Source organism: Triturus cristatus, chromosome 2_1 (genome assembly GCF_964204655.1).
Source record: "Triturus cristatus chromosome 2_1, aTriCri1.1, whole genome shotgun sequence".
In the NCBI taxonomy this organism is placed as follows: domain Eukaryota; kingdom Metazoa; phylum Chordata; class Amphibia; order Caudata; family Salamandridae; genus Triturus; species Triturus cristatus.
The window spans coordinates 1,105,999,888-1,106,023,125 of record NC_140581.1 but is presented as its reverse complement, the minus strand read 5'-3'; the positions used below and the strand labels follow the sequence as shown (position 1 = coordinate 1,106,023,125).

Here is a 23,238-nt window from a genome sequence, read left to right as displayed (position 1 = left end):
GTGTCGCATTAGCCATCCCTGGACACGTGTTTCGAGGTAGTTGCCTCTCGTCAGCAGGGAGCAGGTAAGTGTATAGGGGTGCCGCGTGGACTGCCAAAAAGTAATTAAAACAGGTAGAGTACCTCTCATGGCACGCATATATCTGTAAGAAACATTAGTTAGTTAGATTCCTCACCTTAGAATATCCCCAGGCGACAGGCTGGATCCGGAAAGATTTTTCGTCAGCAATACCCTTGCGCGTCGCTAGGCGTCATCTGCGGCTCCGCGTCCGTCGTCGGTGTCGTGATCGTTGGGATGATGTCGGAGTACTTAGACGCCGCCCTCACGCACTGACGTCAGTTCTTGTACGTAGCTTTCCGCACCAGCAACGCAGAGCCATGCAAGAGACCGACACTGGTGCCAAAAAATGCTAGGGCCCTGAAAGGGATGACCTCAACCCTAGATATTGGTTCGCAGAACGGGGAGGATGGGTGGGTCGTTGAGGAATCTAACTAATGTTCTTTACAGATATATTGTTACCGAAGGTAAGTAACTTGTTCATCTGAAAGAAACACGTTAGTTAGATTCCTCACCTTAGAATAGATACCCCAGCAATACCAACCCCGGTGGTCGGTCTGCGAACCAAGATCACACCCGAAAGTCCTGGAGAACAGAACGGCCAAAGAAGCCGTCTCTCCGGACTTGGCTGTCCGGGCAATAGTGTTTGGCAAACGTGTGCAGCGAGTCCCACGTTGCAGCCTGACAGATGTCCTGCAAGGGGACTCCCCGGCCCAGGGCAGTGATCGCCGCTGTGGCCCGAGTGGAATGGGCCCTCAGCCCTACAGGAGGTTCCTTTTTAGCTAAGGAATAACAGGCCTTGATACACAAAACGACCCACCGAGAGATGGTTCGCCTGTGCACTGCCCGCCCCTTCTTAGCGCCCACGTAGCCAACAAAGAGTTGGTTGTCCACCCGGAACTGTTTGGTGCGGTCCAGATAGAAGGACAGCGCCCGTTTTGGGTCCAGACAGTGGAGCCTCTCTTCCTCTTTCAAGGGATGCGGAGGCGGAAAGAAGGTGGGCAGTGTAACAGACTGGCCGATGTGAAAGGCAGGAAGGAAGGACGAGTCAGGAGAACATCTTTGTCTTGATGGACAGAAAGGAAAGGAGGCTTAGAAGAGAGAGACTGGAGCTCACTCACCCGTCTAGCAGAGGTGATAGCAACCAGGAAAGCAGTCTTTAGAGTGGGAAGACGAAGGGGACAATTATGAAGTGGCTCAAAGGGAGCGCACATCAGATAGGTTAACACTAGGTTCAAATCCCACTGAGGCATTACGAAAGGGACAGGAGGAAACATATGAGTAATGCCTTTAAAGAATCGAGCAACAACAGGGGATTTGAAAAGAGAAGGCTGATCAGGAAGCCGTAAGAAAGCAGAAATAGCTGAAAGGTATCCCTTGAGGGTGCCCAGAGCAGAGCCCTGCTGGGCCAGGGAAAGAAGAAAGAGGAGAACCTCAGAAAGAGGGCCTTCGCTGTGCACCATGCCACAAATTTGTTCCACCTGCAGGCGTATACTGATTTTGTGGAGGGACGCCTGGCTGCCAGAATAACATTACAGACTTCAGGAGGCAAGTCAAATGGCATCAACTGCAGCCGCTCAATCTCCACACATGGAGGTGGAGGCTGGACAGGTTCGGGTGGAGGACTGTCCCCTGCTGCAGCAACAGAAGGTCCTCCTGAAGAGGCAGTCGTATCCGGTCGCGCCTGATCTTCTTCAGCACTCTGGGCGGAAGTGGTATAGGCGGAAAGAAGCACAACAGACCGCAACTCCACTCGTGACGATAGGCGTCCCCGAGCGAGAGCCGCCTTGGAAACTCCAACGCGCAGAACTGCTGACATTGCGCGTTCTCTTCGGTGGCGAATAGATCTAACCAAGGCTCTCCCCACTGCCGAAAGAGGCCTTGCGCCACGTCCGAGTTTAGACGCCATTCGTGATCCATCATGCACTGGCGGCTGAGTTTGTCTGCTCTGGCATTCAGAGAGCCCGCCAGATGTTGAACCACCAGAGTGATGCCCTGATGTTCCAGCCATGTCCAGAGGCGCAGAGCCTCCTGACAAAGGGTCCACGACCCCACCCCGCCTTGTTTGTTGCAATACCACATGGCGGTGGTGTTGTCCGTGAACACCTGCACTACACTTCCCCGGACAGAGGGAAGGAATGCCTTCCGTGCAAGTCGGATCGCCCTCAGCTCCAGAAGGTAGATATGGAGCCGGGACTCCGCCGGAGACCAGAGGCTTCTGATCTCCGCCTCTCCCATGTGGCTCCCCCATCCCAGGAGGGACGCATCCGTCACAACTACATGCTCCGGTTGGGGTAGGGAGAGGGATCTGCCACTGCCCCAATCGCGGTCTGTGAGCCACCACTGCAACTGTCTCGCAGTGCCCTCTGAGATCAGGACGTGGTCGGACAGGTTGCCCCGATGCTGGGCCCACTGAAACTTCAGGTCCCACTGCAGAGCCCGCATTCGCCATCTGGCGTGATGCACCAACAGGATGCAGGAGACCATCAGACCCAGAAGCCGCAGCACCAACCTGACCGAAACCTGGGATAGAGGCCGAAAGATGGGAATCAGAGCCTGAATATCCCAGACACGCTGTTCCGGAGGATAGGCCCGGAACTGCGCCGAGTCCAGAACCGCTCAGATGAAGAGGAGCTGCAGGGAAGGACTCAGATGCGACTTCGGCACATTGATGGAGAACCCCAGCAAATGCAAGAGGTCGGCTGTAGTCTGGAGGTGGGAGACGACCGCCTGGGGCGAGCCCGCCTTCAACAACCAGTCGTCTAGATAGGGAAAGACTGGAACCCCTAATCTGCGCAGATGAGCTGCGACCACCGCCATCACTTTTGTGAACACCCGAGGGGCACTGGTGAGGCCGAAGGGAGCACGGTAAACTGAAAATGCTCCTGGTCCACCATGAACCGCAGGTAACGCCGGTGGGCCGGCAGGACGGGGATGTGGAAATAAGCGTCCTGCAAGTCCAACGCTACCATCCAGCCTCCAGGGTCTAAGGCAGCCAGAACCTGAGCTACAGTGAGCATCTTGAACTTCTCCTTCCGGAGGAAGGTGTTGATGCTCCTGCGGTCCAAGATAGGGTGTAGGCCCCCTTTGCCCTACTTGGGAACCAGAAAGTAGTGGGAATAACAACCACGACCTACTTCTTGACCAGGAACGTGCTCGATGTCCCCCTTGGCCAAGAGGACCGTAACTTCCTCCTGCAGAAGTTGCAAGTGATCCCCCGAAATTCGGTGGCACTGCGGTGGCATGGCTGGAGGGGTCGCTCGAAGGGGAAGGAGTAGCCCCTTTGGACGATTTTCAGCACCCACCTGTCCGATGTGATGGTGCGCCAGTGGAGCAGGTGATGGCGAACTCTGCCTCCCACTGGCGTGGAATGGGCCTGAAAGGTCAGACTACGAGGGCTTTGAGGCGGATGCTGCTGGGGTAGATGTGGATGGACCGGCACGTTGTCCCCCTGTCCGAGACCGCGTGGAGGTTGATTCTGAGGCCTGTGGCTAGTTGGACGTGAGGGGGCGTCCCTTCCTTGGCCACAAAAGGAACGAAAAGCGGAGGTTTGCGGGCGCGGGGCCGAAAGGCCCAAGGACTTGGCCGTAGCCCTGGAGTCCTTAAAGCGCTCCAGCGCACTATCCGCTATGTCGCCAAAAAGGCGACTGCCATCGAAGGGCATGTCCATGAGGGTGCTCTGGACATCCCCTGAAAAACTCGTGGACCGCTGCCAGGTGTGGCGACGAAGCGCCAGCGTGGTCGACATTGCCCTGCCCAGCGAGTCCGTTGTGTCCAGTCCACATCGGATTGCATGCCGTGCCGCATCCCGCCCCTCGGCAAGAGCCTGGGGCAGCACGTCCTCCACCGTATCCCACAGGGAGTGGGAGTAACGGTCCAAAAGACACACAGTGTTGATAGACCGCAACCCCAAACTAAGAGAGGAGAACAGCTTCTTCCCAAACTGTTCTAGTCTTTTGGATTCCCGATCTGGGGGAGTGGACGGGAATACAGGTCTGGGAGGTAGAGGCCTGGATAACCAGGCTCTCGGGCGTGGGGGTGTTGGGACATAAAACTGGGGTCGCCCGGTGCAGGGCGGTGGCACCGGGCCACGTTTCGGTCCACAGGAGGAACTGTGGAAGGCTTGGACCAGGTGCTCTTCAGAATGTCAATGAGTGTTTTATTGAACTGCAGCAGAGGCTCCAAGGAGCTTGCTGACGGTTGAAGCACTTCGGTGAGGAGGTTCGTCCTCACGGCCACAGCAGGCAGTTGTAGCCCAAGGGCTTCGGCCGCCTTGCGCAGCACCACAGAAAATGCAGCACCTTCCTCCGAAGCCACGGTCGGAGAGATGAAGCCAGTGTCAGGGGAGGTGTCAAGACCACTGGCATCCCCCAGCTCGTCTGCCCAGTCCTGAGATAACTGGCCCTGCCGGGCCAGAGGGTCCTCAGACCCCTCCCAGTCGTCACCGTCATCCGATTCCCGTTATACAGGTGGAATGATCGGAGCCGGGCGGAAGATGAAATTGCCACCCATCGGCGTCGGATGCGGCTCCGGACGGCGCCGCTCCGATGCCGGGCCCGGACAGAAACTAAACTGGGGAACGGCGTCGTCCGGGGACGGCGCCGGGGGAGGCACCGGAGGAGTCGGCGCCGGCAGAGGGGTCGTGAGGTCGACCTGCGGCGTCGGGACCGGAGTCGACGGCGCCGGGGCAGGAGCCGCCGGCTCGCTAGGCCTCCCAGTCGAGCCTGCGGGGTCCGAAGGCACGCCGGCAGGCGTCGATGGCAGAGCCAGGAGCCTCAAGGCACTGACCTCCGCCGGAGTCGCGTCAGTCCCAGGGACCGGAGGGTATGGGGACGGACGGGGCCCCTGCACTCCGACGGAGCCGCGCGGGTGGTGCCACCCGAACCCTCAGCCGAGTCGCGCAACCGGTGAGGGGAGTCAGAAGAGCAATGTCGCTTCTTCGACTTCTTGCTGTGCTTCGACTTACCGGATTTCGAAGACTTGGACCCCGATGTGCGGTGGGGGCTGCGGCTCGGCGACCGGTCCCTCGACCTCCTCCTTGACCGGGACCTTGAGCGGCGCGAAGCCGACTGCCGGTACTCGAGTAGCTTGCGGGACCGCTCCCGCCTAGCTTTCGAAGTCAAGGCTCGGCAGTCGAGGCACGATTCGGCGTCGTGGCCGGTTCCAAGGCAATAGAGGCACCCGCGGTGGTGGTCCGTGACCGACATCAGTCGGTGACAGGAGTCACAAGCCTTAAAGCCAGGCATCCCTACCAGCACCAGAGTCAATGTCGACAAGAATAGAACCAAAAGAGTCAAAAAGTGACTAAAAGGGTATGCTCTTCACGGATCGGCGCTTACTGGCGCGGAAAAAAGAAGAACTGACGGCAGCGCGCGAGGGCGGCGTCTAAGTGCTCCGACGACATCATCCCGGCGTTCACGACGCCGACGACGGACGCGGAGCCGCAGACGACGCCTAGCGACGCGCAAGAGTATTGCTGACGAAAAATGTTTCCAGATCCAGCCTGACGTCTGGGGATATTCTAAGGTGAGGAATCTAACTAACGTGTTTCTTTCTGATGTATTTTACAATAAGCTGCAAGAAAACATTTTGAATATGAAAATCCTTAGCTGATATGCATCACTTACCTTCTATAATGGAAGGCCTCAGGTTTGTCTCCAAAATATCTAGACGATTATATTTGTAAATCTTAAATGAAAAGGAAAAAGGAACAAAATATTTGTAGGTAAAGGTACTAAGAAGACAGTGAGGCAAAATAACTTTCACAATAAGAAACACAGCAAAAAAATATTTCAACCATTTATGTGGCTCTGGGGAGGGCATGCATCATTGACAGAAGAATAGTACAGTGAACCCTCTTCCCTCTGAACATTTTATCATACATGTCTGTCAGTACCCATCCCTTTACAGCTCACTCAAACCATACGCATTTCAGGACCAAATCCAAAGTGACATCCCACTTATGTCAAATACCAACATATTGTCCAAATGGATGACAGTCTGCAAAATGTTCTTGATTCACATTAAACACTCCCCATTTTCACTCTTTTCATACCCACCCTCAACACGAGACCTCTACCATTATGAGCTCACTGAAAACATAAATATGCACAATTCTTCAGTCAGGACACAAAATGTAGACCAAAAAGAGCTGTGAAACCTACTAGATGTATGTACGCTTTACAAATAGTTATTGACCTAGCATAACACGTATTTGGAAGCCCAGAAACTAGCTTGAGTGATTTATCACTGCCTTGGTCTCCATTAAATCATCTATTTTTCAGAACTGCATCTTCTTCTTGTACTCCCACTCACAAGGACTCAGCAGCACCATTAGCAACCACACATCTTGCCCATACATCATATTCTGAAAACCTAAGCTTGTTTGTATCAAGCTCATATATTACTATAAGTGCCAGTATTGTTGTTTTATATATATGCCTAAAAATACACTGACGTTTTATAATCAAATCTGTACGTCGTTTCACAGTGGTTTGGAGAATCTAGTACCTTTTAATATGCTTGCCAATCTTCATGGTTCAAGTAGGGCCTGAAGCAACGATATTCAAGGTTGTACATTTGCAAATTTTCAAGAAGCACTCCCTTGATTAAAACCTGGCAAGTGGAAGCGGGATTTTAGGAAAGGAATATTCTACTTACCAGTATGCATCTGTTCTTGGCATGTAGAGCTGCAGATCTACACACTTTTGCATAGATCGCCATCTGGTGTTGGGCCCGGATATTTGCAGTTTGTTTTTCCTCTTGGAAAGTCTTTGGAAGTCACAAGGTCAGTGACTCCTCCCTTGGTTCGTATTGCGCATGGGCTTCGGCTCCATCCTCAGATTGTTTTTCGCCAGCAGGGAAAGATGGAGCGTAGTAATGACAGTGAAGAAACCCATGTGTGTTGTATCTAAATAAGATAGACTGGAACAGATACAGGTAGCCGGGTAGGCGGGTGGGCGTGTGTAGATCTGCAGCTCTACATGCCAAGAACAGATGCATACTGGTAAGTAGCATATTCTGTTCAAGGCATATTAGCTGCAGATTACACACTTTTGCATAGACTATATAGCAGTTCCCAACCTTAGCGGCGACCACCGGTATCTGTTGCAGTGGTTTGAAATAGTGTTTTTAGTACAGCCTGGCCCACACTAGCTTGTTGCTTGGTTTGCACATCTACACAGTAATGTTTAGTGAAAGTGTGCGGTGTTGACCATGTAGATGCCTTGCAGATATCATCTAATGGGATGTTCCCTAGAAAAGCCATAGAAGCCCCTATTTTTCTTGTAGAGTGGGCTTTAGGGGGAACAGATAGCGTGCGTTTCGCTTTGTGGTAGCAAATCTGTATGCATTTTACAATCCACCTAGCTATCCCTGATTTAGAGATGGGGTTGCCTTTATGAGGTGGAGAGAAAGAGACAAACAATTGCTTTGTCTTCCTGAAAGGTTGTGTTCTCTGGATATAGTAAAGCAAGGCCCTTTTAACATCCAGTGTGTGTAGAGCCCTTTCTACAACAGTTTGAGGTTGCGAGAAAAAAACCCGGTAATTCTACCGATTGGTTTAGATGTAAGGGTGAGATGACATAGGAGAACCTTGTTCGGGTGCATTTGGAGAAAAGGTTCTTGTATAGTAAGTGCTTGTATTTCACTGACCCTTCTAAGGGAGGTGATGGCTACAAGGAAAGCTGTTTTCCATGTGAGGAATTGCTTTTCGCATTTATGCAAGGGTTCAAAAGGTGGTCCCATTAGCCTTGTGAGAACTATATTTAAGTTCCACACAGGTGAGGGTGGCACTCTGGGGGGAATTATTCGTTTTAGGCCTTCCATGAAGGCTTTAATGGCAGGCACTCTGAAAAGTGATAGGTGCTGTCTGTTTTGTAAGTAAGCGGCAATTGCTGCGAGGTGTAGCCGAATGGATGTATATGCTAGGTTACATCTTTGTAGGTGTAGTAAGTAGCATATGATGTCCTGTATGGATGCGTCTAGAGGGTTGATTGTGTTGTTATGGCAGTAAACAACAAATCTTTTCCACTTGGCAGCGTAGCAGGCTCTAGTGGTAGGACGTCTAGCTTCCCTGATAACATTCATACAGTCGGGGGGAAGGTTAAGGTATCCGAATTCTAGGATTTCAGGAGCCAGATCGCAAGGTTGAGCTGAGCAGGATCCGGGTGTCTGATCTCTCCATGGTTCTGGGTTGGGAGGCATGGTGAGAGGTGTAATTGTTGGTGTGGCACTACTGAGAGTTCCAGCAGCGTGGTGTACCACGGTTGTCTGGCCCATGTTGGAGCTACTAGAATGAGTGTGAGGGAGTGCTGTTGTAGCTTTCGCACCACTAATGGAATTAGTGGGAGAGGTGGAAAGGCGTATGCAAATTTGCCTGACCAGTTCATCCATATCACATTGCCTTTGGACAATGGGTGTGGGTATCTGGCGGCGAAGCTTGGGCATTTTTTGTTTTCGTGGGTGGCGAATAGGTCTATCTGTGGATGCCCCCACATCTGAAAGAACGGGTGAAGAACCTGCGGGTGAAGTTCCCACTCGTGGATCTGCTGCGTTTGTCTGCTGAGCAGATCTGCCATGGGGTTCTGGACTCCTGGGACATGCTGGGCTAGGAGAAAGATTTTGTATGTAATTGCCCATCTCCATATGCTCTGTGCTAGTTGAGAGAGCTGTGGAGAGTGTGTGCCGCCTTGTTTTTGGATGTAGTACATGGCGGTCATGTTGTCTGTGCGGATAAGGACTGCCTTGCCTAAAATCTGTGTGTGAAAGGATTTTAGGGCTAGAAAGATTGCCAGTAACTCCAGATGATTGATGTGGAGTAACTTTTGTTGCGGCGTCCATGTGCCCTGCACTGTGAGGTGTAGTAGATGAGCTCCCCAGCCGGAGAGCGATGCGTCTGTTGTCAAGATTATTTGTGGAACCGGGTCCAGGAACGGTCGACCTCTGGAAAGATTTGTGGTGTTCCACCACTGCAGAGAGCGATGGGTGCGACCGTCTACCAACACTAGATCTGTCAGTTGTCCCTGGGCCTGGTTCCATTGGCGCGCTAAGCACTCTTGGAGTGGACGCATCTGGAGTCTTGCATGAGGCACTATAAAAATGCAAGAGGCCATCATCCCTATCAGTTGCATAAACACTCTTGCTGGGAGGGAGTGTTGAAGTATGAATTTTTGACGCAAAGCCTGAATGCTTGCGATCCTTGCCGGATTGGGGTAGGCAATGGCTTTTGAGGTGTCTATGGTGGCACCGAGGTATTGCTTTATGTGGGAGGGTGTTAGCTGGGACTTTTGGTGGTTCACCGTGAAGCCTAGTTGGTGAAGTAGCTGGATTGTAGTGGCGGTGTGGTGTACACATTGGTTGTAGGACGCAGCTTTTATCAGCCAGTCGTCCAGATACGGGAAGACGTGAATGTGCTGTCTTCTGAGGTGTGCTGCCACTACCGCTAGGCACTTGGTAAATACCCGTGGTGCTGTTGTGACCCCGAATGGGAGCACCTTGAACTGGTAGTGTTGCCCGTCCACTACGAATCTGAGGTACTTTCTGTGGGCATGGTGTACCAGAATGTGAAAGTACGCGTCTTTCAAGTCCAGTGTGGTGAGAAAGTCGTTCTGGGTGAGGAGCGGAAGTACCTGCTGAAGTGTTACCATGTGAAAATGGTCTGAATGTATGTATGTGTTTAGAGGTCGGAGATCTAAGATAGGTCGTAGAGTCTTGTCTCTTTTTGGTATCAGAAAATATAGGGAGTAGACCCCTACATTTTGCTGATCGTGGGGGACCTGTTCTATTGCGTGTTTTTGTAGGAGGGAGATCACCTCCTGTTTTAGTAACGTGGAATGTTCTTGTGACATTGGGCGTTGCCTGGGTGGAATGTTGGGGGGGGTAGATGTGAGTTCCAGGCAGTACCCTGAACGAATAATTTGGGTCACCCACTTGTCTGATGTGATGGACTCCCAGACGTGAAGGAAATTTTATAGTCTGCCGCCGACCGGAGTGGGATGGTCTGGGGGGAGCAGGGGAAAGTCATTGGGTAGGCGGTGTGGCAGAGCGGGCGGTATTTGTTTTGCCTCTGCCTTTATTGTTATTTCCTCTATAGCCGCCTCTTTGATAACCTTTTGTGAAGGTGGACTGAGGAGGGGATTTGTAGGACGTGGACGCGCTATCTGAGGAGTAGCCTCTGCCCGTGCCCCGAAAGGAAGAGCGGCGAAAGGAGTGTCTAGAAGGGTGTGACTGTAGGGCTCCCATAGATTTCGCCGTATCTGTATCTTTTTTCATCTTCTCGAGGGCCTCATCTATCTTTGGACCGAATAAATGTTCCTGATCGAACGGATGGTTTAATATGGAGGCTTCTACCTCGGGTTTAAAGCCTGACACTCTCAGCCAAGCGTGTCGACGGAGTAGGACACAGGTGTTAATGGCCCTGGAAGCTGTGTCTGCTGTGTCTAAGGCACAGCGTATAGAGGTATTAGTTATGGTCTTACCCTCTTGGATTAATTCATTGGCCCTATTTTTATATTTTTCTGGGAGATGGTGCATGATGGTTTCTAGTTCATCATAATGCGCTCTGTCGTATCTGGCCAATAGCGCTTGAGTGTTGGCGATACACCATATATTAGCTGCCTGTGACGCAGTGCGTTTTCCTGACGCGTCCAGGAGCTTTGATTCTTTGTCAGGTGGTGGTGCTTCGCCTGACGCCTGGGAATTTGATCTTTTTCTTGCGGTGGATACCACTAGGGAATCCAGTGGCCCTGGCCTTTTGATGTAGGCAGGATCTGTAGGGCAGCTTTATACTTTTTTTCTATGCGTAGGTTTAGGACCCTAGCCCTGACTGGGTCTTTAAAAACCTCTGGCGCATATTTTATTACCCCTTTGAGCATAGGTAGTATAGCAGTAGACCTATGTGCAGTATCAAAGGTGTCTAGGAGGAAATCTTCCTCTACTGGGTCAGTGTGTAGCTCTACCCCATGATAATGTGCCGCCCTCTGAAGTAGGTGGTGAAAACCTAGTGAGTCTTCTGGTGGCGATGGCCTGGCTGGATAGAGGTCATCTTGTGGGACATCTGGAATGTCTGGATTATTATAATCATCCCAGGGGTCTGGGGATCCTGTAGGGGTGGGGTCTTGTGGCACATCTGCTGGGTCGTAGTTTGGGTCCCCCTGATCATCATAGTCTGGAGACGGGGTCGGAGAGCGATGAGGCAGGGGTGGAGAAGGTGGAGGGGGTGGAGGTGGAGGAGGCGGGGAAGGCGGGGAAGGCACTCTGAAAGGGGAGGTAGCACAGTCCTTCCTCTTTGGAGGTGGAGGTGGAGCTGGTTTGTCCAAATGTCTCTTTTCAGAAGACAGTGCCAAATGTCCAGTTTTTGGATCCTAGGTAAATGTCTTTTGCAAAGGATCCGGTGTAAAAAGTTCTTGCGACACTGGTTGTTCGGTAGACGCCGACGTTTTCGGGGCCGACGGCTTCTTAGGCTTGTCTGTGCCGTGCTTTTTGGGAACTTCCGATTTTTTGTTCGGTGCCGAGACAGGCTTCGGCGCGGGAGTGTCGGTGCCGAGGGCCTTATGATGTTTGGTCGGCACCGAGAGGCTGGGTTTCGACACCGAGGGCTTTGGTGTGGAGCTCGGTGTCGAAGTAGAGGCCGATCTTTTCTTCGGTGCCGAAGGGTGTTTTTCGGCACCGCTGGCAGGCTGGCTCGAGCCCGAGCTGCCGGAAGGCTTACTTGGCTTCGTCACCAGGCCCGAAGGTGGGGTGTTCGAAGCAGTGTCTTTGGTCTTGCCTAGGCGCGAAGGTGTGACCGAAGCCTTTTTGGGTGTCGGCGCGGGTGTGGGAGGGGGTATTTTACTCACGACCCTCTGCGCCGGGGTGATGTCCTCCACATCTGAGTCGTTGGCTTCGGAAGCACTGACGAGGTCCTCTTCGGTGTGCTGGTGTCCCGGAGCTTTGACGTCGTCCCCTAAGATGTCGACTGGAACGGAGGTCGAGGAGTGCGCCATTTTTCGTCTGGCCCTTCGATCTCGAATAGTCTTTTTGGATCTAAAAGACTTGCAGGCGGGACAGTCTCGAGCCTCGTGTTCAGGGGAGAGGCAGAGGTTGCACACCTCATGAAGATCGGTGTAGGGGAATTTGGACCCACATCGAGGGCACTTCTTGAATGGAGTTCTTTCCATCAGCCGGGACCGGAGCCTGGATAGGCCCGAAGACCGCCGTCGATGACTGGAATCTAAGGTGCGTCGAAGAAGAAGGTGATTGAGGAGATCAGTATCTAAACAATACCGCGGAGAGCGAGGATTCCGCTTCGATCGTCGAACTGGAATGTTCGGAACCGGAGCGCCAAGTATTACATCCGAGCCCGATGGCGGAAAAAAACAATCTGAGGATGGAGCCGAAGCCCATGCGCAATACGAACCAAGGGAGGACTTCAAGAGGAAAAACAAACTGCAAACATCCGGGCCCAACACCAGATGCCGATCTATGCAAAAGTGTGTAATCTGCAGCTCATATGCCTCGAACATAATGTTCCAAATACTGTTTTTATGAATAACTTCTCCTCCAGGATGTCTTGTGCTTCCTCTTGGAGTATCCTGCCACCTACTCATTCGATACATTTTTGCTGAAAGTAACACGTTTCTGTCATGTGTTTAAGTTCCATAGATTTGCATCGTGAAAATGTATATATGTCCTAGTAAAAATATTATTTTTACACCTTTAAGCCAAACACTTTGGCTCATTCTTATAGCTACCATCAGGCCCAACCGTGCCACTCTCTTCAAGGCTCAACCTCCACCTGCGTATCCCTTCAACTCTCTACTTACTTCACCAAGCTCCCACAGATTTATTTGAAAGAAGAACTTTACAGTGAGTTTAAATACTAAAAAAAACAAATTACATACAAACAACATAATCCAAGCACAGGTATACATGTCACCATCAAACACACAAAAGGTGATGTGAGGAATGCTTGTAAATAGTCTAATCACTGGCAATCGTTCGTGGTAACATTCCAAATCATGTTTGTTTTGTCCACTCTACTACGTCATTAGACCCAGCCATATGCAAACCAGCCTTGGTCTTGCTCCGATAGGAACAGTCTGACTTGAATCGCCAAGCCAGCTCCTCTTTGAACCAGAACAAAAGCAACCCAAGACCGGTTTCAGCCTAGTTCGGTCTCTTCAGTCAGGTGTAGCTAGGTTCTATGTAAGCATCCTCAAAAATAGTTTTGTACTAATTTGATCACTTCCAGCATTCTTACGACATTTGGCTCATTGTTGGTTTCTTCTTAATGTCAAGGGGCTTTTTGTTCCAGGACGGGGACATCATTGCATGCACACCAAGTCATAGTCCTCCTTTTGGCATCTCATCTGTGTCCTAATTTTCTCTTTGGTAGCTAAGTCAATAATTTTTACTTCTCTCCCAATCCCATCCATTATCTCTAGTTGCTTCAGCTAGCCTCTAGTGTGAGACTCGTCTAAAACTACAATGTCACAACTGTTCCTTCCTCAAGATGATCTAGCATTGGTGGATTCAGTAGAACCCTGAGTGTTGGTCTCTCGCCCAACAAGTCCTCTTCAGCCCCCCTTTCATCCATCCTGATCTGCTTCATTTGCAGTTGCTATGAGAGGGCCTATTCCCGCAAATCTTTAAGTTAACTTACTACTTGGGGTAACGTCGAATGGTGACAATATATGACAATCGGATCCTGTGCCTCCTCAAAAGCAAGTAATTTGACACTTTCAAAAAGGTCTCTGCCATGCTGCACCTACCCTCAATCCATTCGCGCACTTCTATATCCTGTTAGAACTTTCAGTGGGGCGTCACACACCAGAGGCATGGTACATCTCTAATGCAAAACGTGGCTACTTAATTATCGATGCTACTATCCTGTTCGACATGTTCCATCTGTGTTATCAAGTAAAACATTTGCCTTGGCACTTTCATCTACTGCATGAGTGGGTCTGTCCGTATTTCCTGTCTATAAGTACATCTCAGCATTTGTTTTTCCCAATTGGGCTCCTCTTCCAACAAAGAAACTGTGACTTGAAGATGTACCACAGTTTCACTGGGCATAGATTTTGTTTGTCAATCTTCTAGGTAAAAATGAACATGAACTCTGCTTGTAGATAAGAGTTAATCCTACTGCCATCACTGTTGTGAAAACTCTTGCCATAGCCGAACAAGAGAATTACAAATTGAAAAAAATTTCTTCCACAGTAAAATGGTGAAATTGTTTGAGAAATTCTCATAGTGCTATGTAAAAATAGGCGTTTTGGAGGTCCAGGAAAACCAGGCATATTGTGAAGTGTCAAACGATCTCCTGATTGGAAACCAAAACCATCTTTTTCAGATGGCAAAGGCCTAAGCTGTCTTTGCTTTTTTGGGGACAAAAAAGTACTTGGAACAACAAGATATACCTCTCTGCACAGACAACTCTCCTAATTGCTTCTTGCTCCAAATGTTTTTGTAAAGCACACTATCGTCCACGAGGGTACCCTGGGGCTGAGCATGTGTGTGCCTAGCCATGCATCTGGTAAGTTGGTTAATTGAAAAGCCAGGTCTTCAGCTTCTTGCGGAATTCAAGACGAGAGGAGGAGGCTCTGATGAGGAGTGGGAGGTCGTTCCACTCTTTTGGAGTGATGTAAGAGAACACTCATCCTCCTGATCTGGTCCTGTATATGCATGGTATGTGCACAAGTAGGAGTCTTGCAGAGCGGAGGTGTCATGGGTGGTTGGTGGAAGGAGATGCAACTGTTTGGTAGGTGGGGCCTTAGTTGTGCACTGCCTTGAGTGTGTGTATGAGGAGTTTGAATTGAGCGCGTTTGTGAATAGAGCGCCAGTGTAGATCCCTGAGGTGTGGTGTGATTTGGGTTCTGTGTGGGAGGTTGAGGAGGTGTCTGGCCGCTGAGTTTTGGATGGTTTGTAGCCTTCTAGTGAGTTGCTTGGTGATTCCAGCTTAGAGGGTGTTTACATAGTCCAACTTGCTGGTGACTAGAGCATGATTGACAGTTTTTCCAGTGTTGCTTTGGAGCCATTTAAAGTTCTTACTCACCATCTTCAGGTTGTGGAAGCAGGGATTAGTGATGCCGTTGATTTGTGCAGTCATGGCCAATTTGCTGTTGATGATTATTCCAAGGTTCCTGGCATTGGTTTTGAGTGTAGGTACAAGTTTGGCCAGCCACCAGCTGGAGTACCACGGGTATGTGTTCTTTCCAAAAATCACTACTTCTGTCTTGTCGGTGTTGAGCTCGAGACAGTTGGCTTTCATCTAGTTAGCAACTTCGGTCATGCAGATGGTGAACTTGTTTCTTGTGTTGGGGGTCATGTCTGAGAAGGAAAGTATGTGTTGTGTGTCATCTGCATGAAAGAGGATGTTGATGTGTGCGTGGATGACGTTGGTCAGAGAGATCATGTATAGTTGAAGAGGGTCGGGCTGAGCGATGAGCCTTGAGTCACTACACAGAGAAGTTTGCGTGCTTCCGAAGAGTAAGTTGCCAGGCTGACAGCTTGTCATCATCATTAAGGTGTTAGTGCCAGGGTAGAAAGGAGTTTCCAGAGGTAGAGAGGACTGTTAGGGCCTCTTACAAATGAAGTTATCTGGAAGTCAGCCTTCTCAGAGGTAATCTCTCTCCACATGGGCAAGCAATACATGACCATGCTCTGACTGTGGTGTTGTGGCACATCATGACCCATCATTCAGAGTGGGGTGGCAGTAGCCTTAATGGAGGAGGGTGAGGAGGAAGGCTGCTGTTCCGGAAGGCCAAGTCCTGACCCTCCGTAGGGCCAAATAAATTGCTTCGGTGTTTGAGAGGGTTTTGTTTAAACACACTCGCATTTATATCCAATGAACTTTACATTCTGCTGTGCTGATTAAATGTTTTTTCAGGGTATGTGAATGCAAAACCTAGAGAAGTGGCCCTGCTTCATTTGTGCAGCTCCAAGGAGTGACCCTCCTTTTTCACCCATCAGACCTTGGTCATCAAAAGGCATGTCATTGAGTCAAAGCTGGAAAGCCTGGCAGCTACCTTTGAAAGCATGCAGGAATGGTTCTTTCTTTGACATCAAGAAAGACAAGGGCAGCGTGCAGATCCCTTTTCGGTGCTTCTTTGCTATCATTTAATTTCTTTCAGCTGCTCAGATAACGAAGCGGTGGCAATCTCCCACAAAGTTTTTTTTTTTTTTTTTTGAAACCGTTTATTACAGAATCCAAAAAATATACAAAGATGGGCCTACAACCTTCAGGCCGGCCGCTAGCAAGCAGAAGGAGCATGTGATACAGACAATAGCACGCATGCTGCGGCAGAGGGAAAGTCACAGGAGTTGGAAAGCGGTGGCAGCCACACCATCCGGACCCCACATAACGGTTTCTTTTAATATAAATAACAACAAAAAACAAATCCACAAGGCAACCCACAATCGGAAACAGCAGCATGTGCTCCCCGAGGAGGGGGACCCCACTAGTCCATAGGAGTATCGAGGGGGGGAAAAGGTCTGGACGGGGACTAAGTAAACTCATTACCCAGAACCGGAAAGACAAACTGGCTAAGGAGACGGGGCCGGTGACGGATCGGGCAATAACGGCGGGGTACAAATTCCCCCACGGTAGGCGTTCCAGGGGCCCCACACTTTCACCCATTTCCCAGGCTTACCTCTCGCAACATACACCACCTTTTCCCGGAACATGCACCAATCCATGTTATCCTTCCACGCCGAGACAGTCGGCGACCTCTGGGAACCCCACAGTTGAGCAATGTCACGTTTGGCCACCATATATCCCAGAGTCACCCACCACGTCTACGGCACCGAGTAGTCGGTTGGCTCCCACACATTCAGAAGACATCTCCTCGCCTCGGGCAGCAGCGGCACACGCGTAACTACCCGCAAAACCTCATGCACTCCACTCCAGAATCGCGCCACAACCGGGCATTCCCACAAAATATGGAGAAAGGTCCCCAAAGAGCCACACCCACGCTTACACAACCCGTCCACAGTATAGCCCATACGCATCAGCCTCGGCCCCGTAACATAGACCCTATGGAGTATCTTGAGCTGGACGAAGCGAAGGCGGGCCGGTATGGCCACCTCTTTCGGGGAGGCCACCGCAGACACCCAGTCCTCGTCATCCAGCTCCAGTCCATCGGCAACCCATGCCTCACGGAGGCTAGTCAGCAGTCCCGAACGGTCATTGATAAGTTTTTTATAAATTAATGAAATAGTGCCGTCCGGTACATGCCCATCCAGCACTCTATCTTCTAGCGGGGAGTACTCCGGGATGGAGGCGACGTCCGGAAAAACGGAGCACAACGCATGACGAATCTGCAGATATCGAAAATACTCCCTGTCCTGCAGCTGGAATTCTGTCTGCAGCACATCGAACGTCTTGAATCCCCCCCTCGTCCAGAGGTCGCCCACCCTGCTGATGCCTATCATGTCCCATTTCTCAAAGCCCTTCGAGGTCCACAGAGAGCCCAGCCGCTCAGATGCGTATAATGGCGTCGCCCGGGTCAAGCGATCCTTCCACCCCATCGCCACGTTAGCCGTGTGCCACACCCGTACCATGACCCCCGTGGGGCCCGTCAGCCGCGCGTCATGCGAGCTAGAATAAAGCGCCCGATTATAGTCACCGCCCGGCAGCAAGAGCTTATCCATCTCAAAGGCCGGGTTCAGGGCGGGCCCGTAAAGGCCGTGATTGATCGCAGCCAGCTGGGAGGCCCAGTAATATCGCTTGATATCTGGGAGGGCAAACCCCCCGTCATACCACGGGAGCGTCAGCTTCGCCAGGGCGATACGCGGCCGACCCTCCCAAAACAGTCGGCGCTGCAAACTCTCCACCTCGCGAAAGTAGCGCGCCGGGACAACGTCCATTGTATTCTGCAAAGCATACAGGAAACGTGGCAGCGACATCATCTTAAACAATGCCGCTCGGCCGAGCGGCGAGAGCGGCAAGCGTTTCCAACGCGCGACGTCCTCCTTCAGGCGCTGGAGGGGGGGAAGCAAGTTCTGGCTATATCGGGCCTCCGCGTCCAGGGTAATGAAGACACCCAGGTACCTAAATCCCCGCGGGGCGATCTGAATAGGACAACCCCGCGGAAGGATAGGATCCTCCCCAGAAAGGACATATACACACGATTAAGCCCAGTTGATGACCAGGCCGGAGTTGAGGCCAAATGAGTGCAATACATCAACCAGTACTATCAGTGATTTACGTGGGGAAGCCAGGTACAGAAGAATATCATCAGCGTAAAGAGATACGCGGTCCTCATACTCGGGGGACCAGCGGAGACCACGAATAGAAGGTTCCCACCGCAGCCACTCCGCCAGGGGCTCCAGGGCAAGCGCAAAGAGGAGCGGTGATAATGGGCAGCCCTGTCGCGTGCCCCTGCCCAGCTCAAACGGAGCCGACACTCTACCGTTCACAACCACCTGCGCTAGCGGTCCCGAGTACAACAATTTCACCCAGCCGATGAATCCCGGGCCAAACCCAAACTTCGCCAGTGTCGCCCAAATATATGGCCACTCAAGTGTGTCAAACGCCATAGTGGCGTCCAGGGATGCCAAAATGGCCGGTTCCCGTATAAACGGGACACGTGCGAGCACCCCATGCAAGCGCCGCAGGTTAAGCGCAGTGTTGCGATGAGGGATAAAGCCGGACTGATCCTGGTGAATCAAGTCGCACACCACGCCAACCAGCCGAGTAGCCAACACCTTGGCGAGAATTTTGGGCTCCACATTCAACAGTGAGATAGGCCGATAAGATGTGACCCGGTCCCGCGGCCTCCCCTCCTTATGAATAACCACAATAGTAGCCAGACGCTGGTCTAGCGGGAGGGAACCCGCCGAGTGGGCCGCGAGGAACATAGCACGGAGATGTGGCGCCAGCGTATCCGGTCGCAGCTTATACAACTCGATGGGAAGACCATTAGGACCCATGGCCTTGCCGGAAGCGACCGAACGTATGGCGAGGGCAATTTCCTCAGAAGTTGGGGCGGCGTCCAACGACACTCTGTCCTCCTCCGAAAGGGAAGGCAGCGCGATATCTCTGAGCAGGGCATGGGAATCCTCTTCCGAGCGGGAGGACACCGGGGAATACACCCCACGGAAATATTCTGCAAAGCAGTCAACAATTTCTTCCGGCTCAGTAACACACACACATCCTGTTTCTCAATCGTTGGGACAACTCGACTCGCTCTCTCCTTTTTGTCCAGCCACGCAATCAATTTACCGGCCTTATCACCCACATCATACAATCTCCCCTGTTGCTCTCTACTGAGGCCCCTGGCCGCCTCCGTGACGAGGGCCTTATAGGCCGCTTGCTTGAGTCGGAGAACATGTAATTTGTCATCCGTCACCCCACATTCTAGCTCATCCTCCAACTCGGTTATCTCAGTTTCAATACGGGTCACCTCCTCCCGCTCGCGCCTCCGGGAATGGGAAATAAGGGACAGGGCCTCCCCCCGGAGCACCGTCTTGAACGCCTCCCACAGAGAGACCGCCGATGACACAGACCCCACATTATCGTCAAAGAATCGCTTAAGGGATTTAACCAACTCTGCGCGAATGGTGGGGTCACGCAGGTACCAAGGATTAATCGGGACCACCCTACCCTCTCCCCTCGGGAGAATATCAAAGTGCAACAAGAGTGGGGAGTGGTCTGAAATACCCCGCGCCAAATGGCGCACCTCCCCTATCCTCCCCGCAAGCGCCGCCGGCACCAGGACATAATCTAGCCGTGAGAGACTACCATGGGCCCCAGAATGAAAGGTGTACTGTAGCTGCGTGGGATGTTTTAAACGCCAACAATCCACCAGTCCCAAGGTATCCAAGAGGCCAGACAACCACGCTTGGGCACGGGGGAGATCCCTAGGGGGGTGACGATCCTCCATTCCGGAAACCACAGCGTTAAAATCCCCCCCAACCACTAGAATTCCCTCCGGAAGGCCAAGGAGGAGGCGTCCCAGATCCGCAAAGGTGGTCGTCTGCAACCCTGGCGGGACATAGACAGACACAAAAACGACCACTCTGCCCTCCATTCTACCCACCAGAACCGTGTAACGTCCCCTGTCATCATGGAGCACCTCATCAATTTCCAACGGGAGCGAGTTCTTGACCATGATGCCCACACCCCTTGAACCAGACGTGAAGCCCGAATGGGCCACAAGTCGGTAGCCCCGTCGATTCATAGCACAAAAGGAGTTACCAATGAGGTGTGTCTCCTGCAGAAAAACTATATCGGGCGAAATTCGTTTCAGGAACTGCAGGACCACACCTCGTTTTATCCTGTCCCCCAGTCCATTAACATTCCAGGACAAAAGACTCAGTCCCCTACCCCCCATCATAAATGAAAGCAATCACTCGTCCCCCAGAGAGCACTTTAGAAATAGCACACCGATACATTTGCCTTGTGGTGTAAACGAACAACACCCCACCCCAACCCAACCGCCCCAACAAAACTCCCCCCTCCCTGCACCCCTGCATGAGCCCAGACAGCCCCCCCAACTTGCAGTGTGCCTGTCGCCCCTATATAATGAAACTAGCTAGACCCCCTAGAGGAGGAAAGAGTACCCCTTCTAGACCCCGCACCACCTCCAGAGGAGGGAAAAACGAATACAGAAAAACGAAAAACCCTAAGCTTGGCCGAGAGTGGCATCATATCCGTCCAGAGTGAGGCCCAGTATCAACACCTCAGTCCCGGTCCAGTGGGCCTTCTCCTCCCGCCGCCCCCCCCCGCCATCCCGATCACGACCCCCAGACAGAGTGTCCAGCCAGTCCCCGTCCACTTCAGGACGATCAAAAAAGTGTGTGCGACCATCCACCTCTATCCGCAGCCTGGCCGGGAAGAGCATGGCGTATTTTAAGTTCATGTCCTGAAGCCGCCGCTTGACGCCCAGGAAACTTAGTCTCTGCTTCTGGACCGCTTGGGTAAAGTCAGGATAAAAGTTCACCTCCATGTTCTCCAGCTTAAGCGGCCCTTGCAGTCTGGAGGCTTGCAGAATCGCGTCTCTGTCCCGAAAGTGAAAAATACGGGCAATGAGAGGCCGCGGAGGGGCTCCGACCTTCGGCTTTCCCCCGGGAACTCTATGAGCCCTCTCCACGGCAAAGAATTTGCTCAGCCCCCGAGGCTGGAGATGGGTAGTGATCAGGTCCTCCACAAAGAGATCCGCCGCCGCCTCCTCCCGTCCCTCGGGTACTCCGATGATGCAGATGTTATTCCTCCGGGCCCGAGTCTCGGAGTCCTCCAGGCGCCGATCCATGAGCGCACTCGCCTGACGAAGTCGGTGCACCTCCGTTTGGAGGGCCGCCACCTCAGTCGTGAGGCCCGACGCGGTGTGAGCCAAAGAATCGACCCGGTCGTTGGTCTTGGAGAGATCAGCCCTCACCAGGTTGACATCAACTAGGACCGCGTCGATTTTATGGGCTAAGGTGTCAAACCGCTGGCCCACCGAGGCCTTCATCTCAGCAATGGCGCCCATGACGTCTTGCAGAGTCAGCTCTGTGGGCAGATCCGGGGCATCCGGGGGGCACTCAGAGGACTTGTGCGGTCCACCGGGAGATCCCTTCGGGAGGGTGTAGCGGTCCATGATGTTGGCCTGATGTGCGGCGCCACGCCGGGTCGACTTGGCCTTTAACCGATCGCCATCTTGTTTCGTGGCCATCGTCGCGGGTCTCACACCCTCACCAGCCACGCAGTAAAAGGCCAGCAATCAAGGCCACGGGCTCCGGGGGGTCACCCCAGGACGGCGGAGCCACAGCGGGCAGGCGGGCTGGGTCACCCAGCGAGGCCACCCCAACACAAAGAGCGCCGCGATCCCACCTGCAAAGACGGCAAGGGGGCGCGAAAGTGAAAGTTCGGGGTACGCGACTCGCCAGGCCCAGCCCGCCGTTGTTGTTCACTTTGCCACCGGGTCGCCCCCAAACGCGAGTCCGGGGTCAGGAGCGAAGCAGGCCGCAAACTTCAATTGGTGCTCACTCCGGCACCCGAGGTCCGATTCGAAAACGGGAAACGGGTACCACCTCGGCTCAGGCTCACCGACACAGTCCCCTCAACCGATGCAGGATGAAGACAGGATAAACGTAGGAGGTCGCGGAGGTCCTCGGGAGCCTCGCACCTACGCGGCCATCTTGGTTGCGCGCTAGGCTCCTCCTCCCACAAAGTTTGAAAGTAATACACCATCACACAAGAAGCATATAATTTTTAGTGCAAGGTTGATGAGGCTTGGAGAACCAAACATTTGGGATATGAAGATAGAAAGGCAGGACCAGATGGTGCCATCTTCAGCTTCCTGGCCACTTGCTGATTACAAGGGCACAGCCGTAGGCTTGTCCCATGCAGAATAAATGGTATCCAAAAAAAGTGTTATAAAAATGCAAAACTGGCTTTGAGTCCAGCTTGGCTGTGACATTCACTGTAAAGAGACTGAGCTTGTGTAGTGATAAGAAAGGCTATCACTTTGGCTCTCTTACAGATGGTGGATGCGTAAGTGGACTCCTCCTCCAACAAGGAACCTTCCTGGGTCAGACCATTCTCTCCAGGGGATGTAGCAAGACGTCTAACACTTTCTTAGTACAATACCAATTACAATTTTTGAGAGCCCTTTACAGAGGAGGTTAACAACCTTGCAATAATCATTCACTTGCCTGGGTGGGCAATCTTCCAAAAAACTATTGCATCTGAATCAGTCTAAACAGTTTAGAAAATATGGTAAAAGACTTAGGCCTGGTCATTTTCTTTATGTCAAAAAAGTCTTCTTCCTGAGCTAATCCACTACCCTCTTTCTGGCACTTTGGACTATCATATCGGTCATATACATAGGTGATATCCTGGATATTGTAATCTACCTCCCTAACATCATCAACAGCACAAAGGAGGTAGGTGCTGCCAAAGTTAAAGTCTTTCTTTGAAACCCCCCCCTCCCCAAAGAAAAACAGCATCAGTAGCACTGCCGTGGAACTGTAAGTGGCACCTTGGGTTGGGGCAAAGATGCTGGCACTGACATTAGGTGACACAGAAGGCACAACAGGAAGAGTGGCTGATGTGGAGAGCAAGCTACAGGGACTGATTGCAGAGAATCACAGGCATGTAATTGTGAAATGCGTTTACTTGCTCTGTAGAGGTCCCATAATGTGGTAAAATTTGCTGCAAAGCCAATTTCTTCAAGATAGGAACAGGCTCTGATGCAGCTTAATTCAAAGGTTCATCCC

The 23,238-nt window shown here is 51.9% G+C and overlaps 1 protein-coding gene across 1 annotated transcript in view; it reads right to left on the bottom strand.

Annotated features, from left to right (window-relative positions):
- The window catches only part of ELP1 (elongator acetyltransferase complex subunit 1), a 754,242-nt gene that overhangs the window by 125,858 nt on the left and 605,146 nt on the right, over positions 1-23,238 (bottom strand). The window contains exon 31 of the mRNA XM_085636502.1: positions 5,685-5,745. Coding sequence (XP_085492628.1) covers positions 5,685-5,745 — 61 coding nt within the window. The remainder of the gene's footprint in view (positions 1-5,684; positions 5,746-23,238) is intronic.